This window comes from Saprolegnia parasitica (genome assembly GCF_000151545.1).
Source record: "Saprolegnia parasitica CBS 223.65 unplaced genomic scaffold supercont2.5, whole genome shotgun sequence".
In the NCBI taxonomy this organism is placed as follows: Eukaryota; Oomycota; class Saprolegniomycetes; order Saprolegniales; family Saprolegniaceae; genus Saprolegnia; species Saprolegnia parasitica.
The window spans coordinates 732,724-741,701 of record NW_012156399.1 but is presented as its reverse complement, the minus strand read 5'-3'; the positions used below and the strand labels follow the sequence as shown (position 1 = coordinate 741,701).

The 8,978-nt window shown below is 59.1% G+C and overlaps 4 protein-coding genes across 4 annotated transcripts in view; 1 reads left to right on the top strand and 3 right to left on the bottom strand.

Annotated features, from left to right (window-relative positions):
* Positions 1–845, top strand: part of SPRG_22103 (hypothetical protein) — a gene marked incomplete at both ends in the record, with an annotated part of 1,377 nt that extends 532 nt beyond the window's left edge. The window contains one exon of the mRNA XM_012340895.1: positions 42–845. Within this exon, the coding sequence (XP_012196285.1) occupies positions 42–845 (804 nt within the window). The remainder of the gene's footprint in view (positions 1–41) is intronic.
* Positions 839–2,040, bottom strand: SPRG_02133 (hypothetical protein). The gene is made up of 2 exons (XM_012340684.1): positions 1,551–2,040; positions 839–1,501 (listed from the first exon to the last, which is right to left on the bottom strand). Exons 1-2 carry the CDS (start codon positions 2,031–2,033, stop codon positions 962–964), a joined length of 1,023 nt encoding a protein of 340 aa, XP_012196074.1. The 5' UTR covers positions 2,034–2,040; the 3' UTR covers positions 839–961.
* A 189-nt stretch (positions 2,041–2,229) lies between these two features.
* Positions 2,230–4,950, bottom strand: SPRG_02132 (hypothetical protein). The gene is made up of 7 exons (XM_012340683.1): positions 4,383–4,950; positions 4,234–4,331; positions 3,992–4,187; positions 3,304–3,945; positions 3,080–3,255; positions 2,654–3,038; positions 2,230–2,599 (listed from the first exon to the last, which is right to left on the bottom strand). The coding sequence occupies exons 1-7, from the start codon at positions 4,943–4,945 to the stop codon at positions 2,365–2,367; spliced, it is 2,295 nt and encodes a 764-aa protein (XP_012196073.1). The 5' UTR covers positions 4,946–4,950; the 3' UTR covers positions 2,230–2,364.
* Positions 4,951–5,528: 578 nt separating this feature from the next.
* SPRG_02131 (hypothetical protein) lies at positions 5,529–7,991 on the bottom strand. Its single transcript, XM_012340682.1, has 8 exons — positions 7,870–7,991; positions 7,312–7,817; positions 7,172–7,261; positions 6,937–7,122; positions 6,400–6,881; positions 6,048–6,342; positions 5,795–6,001; positions 5,529–5,739 (listed from the first exon to the last, which is right to left on the bottom strand). Exons 1-8 carry the CDS (start codon positions 7,952–7,954, stop codon positions 5,581–5,583), a joined length of 2,010 nt encoding a protein of 669 aa, XP_012196072.1. The 5' UTR covers positions 7,955–7,991; the 3' UTR covers positions 5,529–5,580.
* Between the last annotated feature and the right edge of the window lie 987 nt (positions 7,992–8,978).

Below are 8,978 nucleotides of genomic sequence, written 5' to 3'. Positions count from 1 at the left end.
CGTCGTCCTCGGACTCGTCGTCGTCCTCGGAAGATGAGAAGCCTGCCGCCAAGAAGTCGCCTGTCAAGAAGGCGGCGCCTGCCAAGAAGGCTGAGTCGTCGTCTTCGGACTCGTCGTCGTCCTCGGAAGACGAGAAGCCTGCCGCCAAGAAGTCGCCCGTCAAGAAGGCGGCGCCCGCCAAGAAGGCTGAGTCGTCGTCCTCGGACTCGTCGTCGTCCTCGGAAGACGAGAAGCCTGCCGCCAAGAAGGCCCCCGTCAAGAAGGCCGCGCCCGCCAAGAAGGCCGAATCGTCCTCGGACTCTTCGTCGTCGTCCTCGGAAGACGAGGCTCCTGCGCCCAAGCGCAAGGCGCCTGCGCCGAGCAAGAAAGCTCAGCCGGTGGCCAAGAAGGCCAAGGTCGAGTCGGACTCGGACTCGTCGTCGTCGTCGTCCTCTGATTCGTCGTCGTCGTCCGACTCGGATTCGGACTCGTCATCGGAATCGGAAAACGAAGATGAGATTGAAAAAGAGAAGGCGCGTCGCGCGCAGGCGGCGGCGGCGGCAGCCGCATGGACGCCCAAGAAGATGGACGCGCCCAAGAACGTGGCGCAGGCGAAGGAGAAGGGCGTGCCGTTCAAGCGCGTCGACGGTGAGTACTGGAGCGAGCAGATCATTGACGACACGCTCCGCGACAACTCGTACGCTGCGACGTTTGGCGACGCTGGCGTCGGTAGCAAGGCCAACAACATCTTGATCCAGGTCCGCGGCAAGGACTTTACGCGCGAGAAGAACAAGAAGAAGCGCTCGACGTACCTCTGCGGCGCCATCGACATGAAGTCCAACTCGTTCAAGTACGCGGACGAGTAAGAAGTTCCGTATCTCGGTTAGAGCCCCTATTTTAGACACCTTTTTCTATATCTCAACACGCTTTTTTCCCATCGAGTCCGTGTCGTCTTGATAGTATGTGCTGCGAGATAGTATGGCTACGCCGTCGGGCTGACGAGGAGGGTAGCGTCGATGTCATTGTCGCCCGAGAGCTGCGCGAGCAAGGCGGTCATCGCTACTGACCCTGACGCCGACGGCCGCCAGCTCTCAATCTCGTTGATCATGGCGCCCGTCGCTGGTCGCAACTCGAGGTCCAGCGCCCGCTGGAGACTCGTGTCCTGGAAGAGACTCGCGCTGCGGCTGGCGACGCGGGCTCTCGGCTGGCCCGTTTGAAACATGGCAGCGCCAAGCTGTTTGCTCTTGACGCGGTACGCCGCCTTCTTGGCCAAGAGCGTCCGCAGTTCCTGTGTCAACGCGGCGTCATTCGGACTCAGCGCGATCGCAGCGTCGAGCTCGTGCTGGGCGTCGTCAAAGTGGTCTTGCATGCGGTAGACGACCGCGCGAATGTACTTGGCCTTGACGTTGGCGTCGTCGAGCTTGAGGGCCAACGTTGCGTGGTGCAGCGCTTGGTCTAAATGGCGCGTCTTGAGGCGGCAGAGCGCAAAGTTGAGCAGAATGCGCTTCTTCAGCGCATCCATCTAGTAGATGCATCGATGTGGCCGTCATAACAACAAGGGACCAGTGTACCTCGGCTTGCTCGGCGTCCGTATCGCTAAACATGTACTCGAAGTAAATGAGCGCGCGGTGGTAGTGGTACGCGGCGCGCTGGTACTGCGCGTGGGCAAAGAACCGGTTGCCGAGGCGACGAAAGTGGTCGCACTTGTCCATCTTGGCGACCGTCGTCATGTCCATGAGCTTCTGCTCCGCGGAATGATCATGGTTGCAGGACTGCCGCATGGCAGCGTGCTCGGCCTTCTCACGCGCAGCCCGCTCTTTCGCAGCGAGGTCTTCAGGGTCCTCCCACGCTTCCCATTTCTCGTACGGACGCGTCCAGTCGTAGCCCGCGGACGCCGCCTGCTTGGCCTGCACCTCGTTGTAGCGGTCCTGGACTTTCTTGTTGTACTCGACCGTCGCCGCCAGCTCTTCGCTCGACATGTGCACGTCCCGCTCCTTCTCCTTGGACATCTGCGCCAGCATCGCCGCCATCTCGGGCGACAGGCCGCAGGCCATGGCACTGAATTCGGATGTGGCATCCGGAAAGATCGACATGCCGCGAAAGGGCACACGCACCAACCTGCCATGCTTGGTACGTACTACATCTCAGCAGTACGTTGATGGAGACACTGCCGTCGTCAAAACCGCATGCTAACACAACGAGCTCCATTGTCGTCATCTGTGTAGACTGGTCTACGATCGATGGAGACCGGTATGTGGACTGAACGTTACATTATTGTAGACTGATCGAAGTAGCAGACTAAGATCTCGGGTGCGTCCTGTCGTTTGTGCATGGGCTACGAGGCGTGACAAGACAATGTGCAAAAGGCAAGTCCGACATGCACACTTAAGGGCGACCGAGAAGGGCCCGGAGGCGTGTGGTCCAAAAGTGCTTGCCGCCCAGCAGCCACAGCAGCGCGACGACCGCGAAGGCCGTTGGATCGCGAAAGACGCGCTGCCACCACGGCGTCGCCGGCCATACTTTGCGTAGCTTGCCGGTCGGGTGACTTTTTTCGGCCGCGAGGTTGGCCTTGATAAACTGGGCGACCGAGTACCCCATCGCAAAGGTCGTCATCATGGGGCTACGTCAAATATTGGAAGTGAGGCGCGATAGGGTTCTATTGAATGGGACGTACTTGACGCCGGACGACGTCGGGAAGAGCGAGGCATCCGCGACGTAGAGGCCCTTGACGTCCCACGTCTCGCCGTCGGGGTTGACGGCGCCGTCGTCTGGCGACGCGCTCATGCGGCACGAGCCCATTTGGTGCGCGTTGAAGAGACCGATGCGGTTCTGGACGACGCCTCTTGCACGCACGAGCGCAAACCAGTTTTGGGTTGTCGCACACTCGATCGGGTTGGCCAAGTCGTCTTTCGAGCGGAGCTGGAGCGGCGGCAAGTCGAAATGCGTCGTGTTGACTTCGACAGCGCCTTGGGCCAGCAAGATCTTGGCGCCGGCGATCAAGCCCTCTTGCACCGAGAGCGCGTCCTTGCTGCCGAGCGAGACGCTGATTCGCGGACGCCCTACACGCGTCATGGAGACGAGCTTTGCTTCTGCTGCGTACCGTCGGCGTCAATGGTGACGCGGCTCACCGTGTCGCAGTCCCGGACGAGCGCGATGAAGGACGCGGTGCGGGGGTACTGCATCACGAGGCGCTTGTGGTCGGCGTTGCTGCGCCAGGGCAGGATCGTCGAGAGCATACCGAGAATGCTGGACGGGACTTCGAGGCGCACGCCGTAGCTAGCGACACCAGTGGATTCGCGTATCACAATCGATCAAACGACGCACCCGTCACCGTGGAGGTCGGCAAGCTGCGTGCACACGGACGTCATGATGGCACCGGCCCAAGGCTGGATAAGCTTGGACGGGACAAAGCCATGGACACTCGAGACGGGGTGGATCCGCAGGTGCTTGCCAATGTTCGGATTGGTCAAGCCCGACCGCAGCAGCAGCGCCGGGGTGTGGAGGCTGCCGGCGGCAGCAATGACGGTCGATGCCTTTACGATGAGCTTCACCGACCCATTCAAGACCGTTGCTTCGACACCGGTCGCGATCTTCTCGTGCGAGTACGTGACGCGATCGACGTGGCAGCCTTGAATGAACTTGGCGTTCGCGTCTTGCGCGTCCTTGAGCCACGTCACGGCCGAGCTCTGCTTCTCGCTTGTGGGACACCCGAGGTTGCAGAAGCCACAGTCGTGCGCGGCCCCGTTGGTGTTCTGCGCGATCTTGGCCACGCCCATGCCGAGCGCCGTCGCGCCGTCTTCGAGGACCTGGTTGGCGCCGCTGTGGCAAAAATGGCTGTCCGAGACGCCGGCGCGGGCCCACACGGCGTTGATCGCGGCTTCGTACGCGGGCGACGCAAAGTACGGCAGGCGGTGCTGGGTTGCCCACTCCTGCCGGACATTGTACGGCAGCCGGAACGACGCCGACCTAATGCACACGTGCGCATCGCTGCACTAACTGTTGATTGCATTACCAGTTGACTGCAGTGCCGCCACCCCATGTAGCGCCTGCGAGGAAGAGCACGGAGCCGTCGTCGGGAATGACAATGCAGCCATTTTCAAACTTTTGACGGAGCGACTCGAGCTCCGTGAACGGGTCGTCGACCGGGTTGTAGTAGACGCCTTTCTCAAGCACCAGAACGCGGTACCCGGCCTGGGCGAGCTCCGCCGCTAGTTGAAGATCGTGACGGCGATGTATGAGAAAGGTGAGGCGTACCGACAACCCCGCCGCCTGCGCCCGACCCGACGACAACGACGTCGGTTTCGAGCTCGATGGGATTGCCGTCACCCGCTTCCTTGGCGAGCGCCTCGATGCTATCGCAGCACCGCTGACTGAGAAGCAAATTAAATTTCCTGCAATCGTACTCTTCAAAGCGTGGCACCCACGCCGGCTCCATCTCGGGGTCCTTCGCGGGCACACCGGGGTACTCGAGCGGTGCCCAGAACGGGCTTGGCGCCCCGTCGACCGTCGCGGCCGTTGCATACGTGGGTAAGACGGTCAGCGCCTTGAAAGCGAGGAAAAGCGACCGGACAATCGAGAGACGCGAGCGCGCGAGGGTGTTCATGGCGGCTTCGCGCTCGAGGCGGTCGAGCTCGTGAAAGGGCGCCATGCGGCTGCCCGTCAATAGCATTGTGCCCCAGCCCGTCGCGAGCAAATCCAAGACGCGCGAGATGTCCCGCACCTTGTCTTTGGGCAGGTCATTCAAGAGCGTCTTGAAGCTTTCGAGCACATCAAGCTCCATCGGGTCCACCTGCGCCAACGCCATGAGGCCGTCGCGCGTCTGCGTCTGGTGCGGCGCCGCATGGTCGCGCAGCGTCGCAAGGTGTTCGGTGACAAGGCGGCTCGCATCGCTGACGGTCAGCGGCCCCGTGAACGTGTCGACGACCGCGGCTAACGTCGCCGACTGCGTATCACTCCACGCGGTCATTTTGCACTTTGCCCGATCCTCTGGGAATTCCAAGAATCGAACATAGCGTACATCGTACTTTAACGAGCCTAAGCACTTCAAATAGTGTGTGTATACGTCGACCGATATCCTTGGCGTTTGCCGATGCTTTGAATCCTTTCTCGACACTGCTCTCAGGAGCAAGTACTTCGGCGTGTTGCATCATTCATCATCCATAGGCTCATCGATGGTGGTATCTTCGAGGCAGGAAGCCAAACACGCCAACACACACTATTTATAGAGTCCTGATAAAGTGCGCTGACGAATTGGAGGGATTTCGACATCGTCGATATGCTCCGGACCAAATGAGCTCATGCTCGGATCCAACTTCAACTTGAGCAACCTGGTCCATGTCACTCATGTCACGAGGTACCGCACCATGAGGCTACCTTCGATCTGGTCCAGAGAAAAGTGACCCAAATACGAGCTCCCAGGAATCCTTGCGATCCAATCGCTGCCGAAGATCGCTAGAATAGAGCTACTACAATGTAGAGCACACATTTCTCGCTTTGGGCTTTAAATGTGCACCACAAGCAGCACTATCAGGCGTGAACTTGACGCAGCAACGATTGAATGACATCTCTTTTGTGGCATATATGAAGAAGCACAAGCGGTTCTTAGCCCGTGATGACGCGGACGCCGAGCAGCGACACCTTGTGCGCGTCAATGTTGTCGGGTTGGCGGATGAACATCATGTTGGTCGAAATGTTGAGCGTCTCGGAGAGCCATTGGACAAGCGCCGGTTCAAAGACGCCTTCGATCGAGATAAAGTCAATCTATCAAGGTACCAATTTTGGGTTTTGGAGTTGAAACAAAAAACCATGGATAGACCTTGATTTTGGGGTACATGCGGTCAAAGACCGCGACCAGGTCTACAAAGCCCTGGGGCACCGACGTGTTGGGCTTGTGCACGTGCACGATCTTGAGCGTCTCGGTCTGCTCGTTCATGCGCACGTACATGACCGCCTTGTTGATCAGCGACAGCGACATGTGCTTGCAGAAGAAGACCGTCGGCGGCGCGTTGATGCTCTTCATGATCTAGGACACCACCGGTAAATCTATGCAACTGCCTGTGTCGTCGTACCTTGAGGATCGTGCGGCCACCACGGGCTCCCGTGCGCGGCAGCAGTAGCTCTGCATCGTCCGGGCTCTCTTCGTCGTCGTCGGTCGCGTCGAGACGGCGGTCGCGGCGCGACGGGCACAGAGTGCGCATGATGAAAATGACAAAGCGGAGGAGCCAGAGCCGCTCGAGCATGCAAAAGATGAGGCCGACGACGACGAGAAAGTAGAGTGCAAAGATGAGCGAGACGCGCGGGTCGCCGAGCAATGTGCCGAGGAAGCCGAGGACGACCATGATGAAGGCGACAATGCACTTCCACCTAGTACGACGACACGAATACTGTCATCCTCCGACAGTATGCAAGTGGAGTGTGTACCAAGCGGCGTTCGTCTCGCGGGGCATGTGGCTGCGCTTGACCTTGAAGAGGATCGCGCCGGCCGAGAAGAGCACGAGGAGGCCGAGAAACGCGTACGAGAAGACACTCGAGAGCATGACAATGTCGCCGTGGAGTACGAGCACCAAGCTCGACGCGACGGCAAAGTACGAAAAGATGATGTAGTGGTTCGTGCCCCGCCACGCATTCTCCTTCAAGAGGAACTCGGGCAGCACGCGGTCGCACGCGAGACGCCGGACAAGGCCCGTGATGCCCACATACGACGTCAGCACCGAGCCCGCGAGCACGATAAAGCCGTCAATGGTGACCCAGAGCTCGAACCAAGGGCCAAGGACGCGCCGGGCCATGAGCGCCAGCACAATGTTGTTGTTCGCGATCGACCCGTCGGGGCCAAAGAGCGGGAGGACGCTCAAGTTGAGCAGCGACAGCGTCACATTGAAGAAGGACGAGAGCGCCCACATGTTCTACGTCGACGGTCGTCGTATCATCGGGTGCATAGGACGAAGGGCGCGAACGTACGCGGAGGATGTGGCGAAAGATTCCGGGTTCTTGCTCCTCGACAAAGTTGGCCGCCGTTTCGAACCCCGTGACGCCGAGCATCGCCGATGAAAAGCCAAAAAAAATAGCGCGCAGCGGCGTGCCCGCAATGAGCGCCCCGCAAAAGTCAATCTCAGGGAGGTCCGAGGCGAGGTTGTCGCGGAGGACCTAGCACGGGCCATGAGTTCTCTCCGTATTCGGCTGCGAATTCGCCGACCTCGGGGTAGAGGACGCTATAGACGACGGACCCGCCAATCAAGATGCACAGGGTGAGGATGTGCAGCATGAAGATGAGGAGTGCAATGACCTAATAAGAACGTAGTGTCCATGCAGATGAGAACAACATGATCCGCGTACCGAGCTCTCGGCCATGCCGAGAAAGTTGAGCAAGGCAAACGTAAAGAGAATACCAATGGCACTTTGGATCGAATTGAGATCCGTGGCTTGGGCCTTGAGGTAGTCGGAGGCCGAGACCGCGCCGACGACGCCGGTCGCGAGGTACGCAATGATGGCGAGCGCCGCCGTCATGGCCGCGACGCGCTTCGACGACGTGTTGAGCATCGTGTTGTACGAGCCGCCGTTGAGCGGAATCGCCGAGACGACCTCGACGTAGACAAAGCGGAAGAGGTACATGAGGCACGCGACCATGAGCGTCGGGATCGGCGCGAGCTTCCCGGCTTTCGAGGCCACAATGCCCGACGAGTAGAGGCAGCTCGAGAGCAGGTCGTTGCCGCTGATGCCCGTGGACGGCCACTCGCCGAGGAGGTGGCGAGGCTTTTGCATCTTGTGGCGGATGCGCTCGAGCTCTTCTTTTGGCACCTCGATCTGCTCGGCGTGGCCATACCCCGGGAACGCCCATGTTGCTAGAGCATAGTACTACGCATGAGCAGGCGCGGAAGTGAGCGCTATACGTACGCCCCGAGAGCGTCTCATCGGTCACGTCAAACTCAAAGTGGCGCGTCGGGTTGGCGCTGGAGCCGTACGACCGTCGGCGGCTCATCGTCGTCGGATCAGACGGTTTTTCATCCACGCAACCGTGCACCGACTAAAGATCGGTTGCATCGACTAAATGACTAAACCCATCGACTAGCGACTAACCGCGGTTGTGGTTTTGCCCATTTGTCCCAAAAGCGTGGACGTTTGCCCCACGTGACAGGCGAAACGGCTGGGTTGATTGCTTCCACGTGATATGATCCACCGACGCGGGGCATCATCACGTCGAAGAAATGCACGAACTTTGCGGCAACATGGAAATTCTCATGTAAGTTCATGGATGGTCGTTGAAGGTCGGTGTTGGTCTTGTTGCTGTACAAGGCGTGTCGGATGAGACGAACAAGAAGATGGACTTGACGTTCGGCCCAGAAAAAGCTACTATTTTGCATGGGGCATCGCAAGGGCGCCTCCTTTGGTCATACAAGAGAATGGTGCGTCGTTCTCTATGGCAAGATGGTGAATTATGTGTTGCAGACGAGCGTAACTCGGCGTCATGGCCACAGCTGATGGCGCGGAAGCCTCTCGTTGAAGGCGACGATGACAAACAATACAGAAAATTAGATTCTCAAGAGTATACGTAGCGCATGGCCAAGTGGATTCGCGCACCACAGCCCGTCATCAACGTTTTGTCAACCGTGGCTGCCCCTCCCCAACTCGTCCCCAACAACGAGAAGAGCCCGTTGCAAGGCAGTAATGTAGCGCATGGGCTCATCCATTCTAGTAAGAGGCGGCAGAGTAGGATGGGACCAAGCAAGAGGGCAATCCAAGTTGACCCGAGTGGGGATATCATTCGGCGGCACAAACGTGATCACGCAGCAGACGGTCGTGACAACCAAGCAGCTTGGCCGCGGTCTAATGGCGAGTTCTTGATTAGATATGGATGTGTATACGTGATGCCATGGAGCTCTTGGTGGTCGACTTGCTGCTGCATGTCGAAAAGCACGCGGGTGTAATGCGAGCTGTCGAACGGGCCTGATTCGAAGCGTGTCCGACCACTGGGCGCGAGAGACGAACGGAGAGAAGCCTAGACA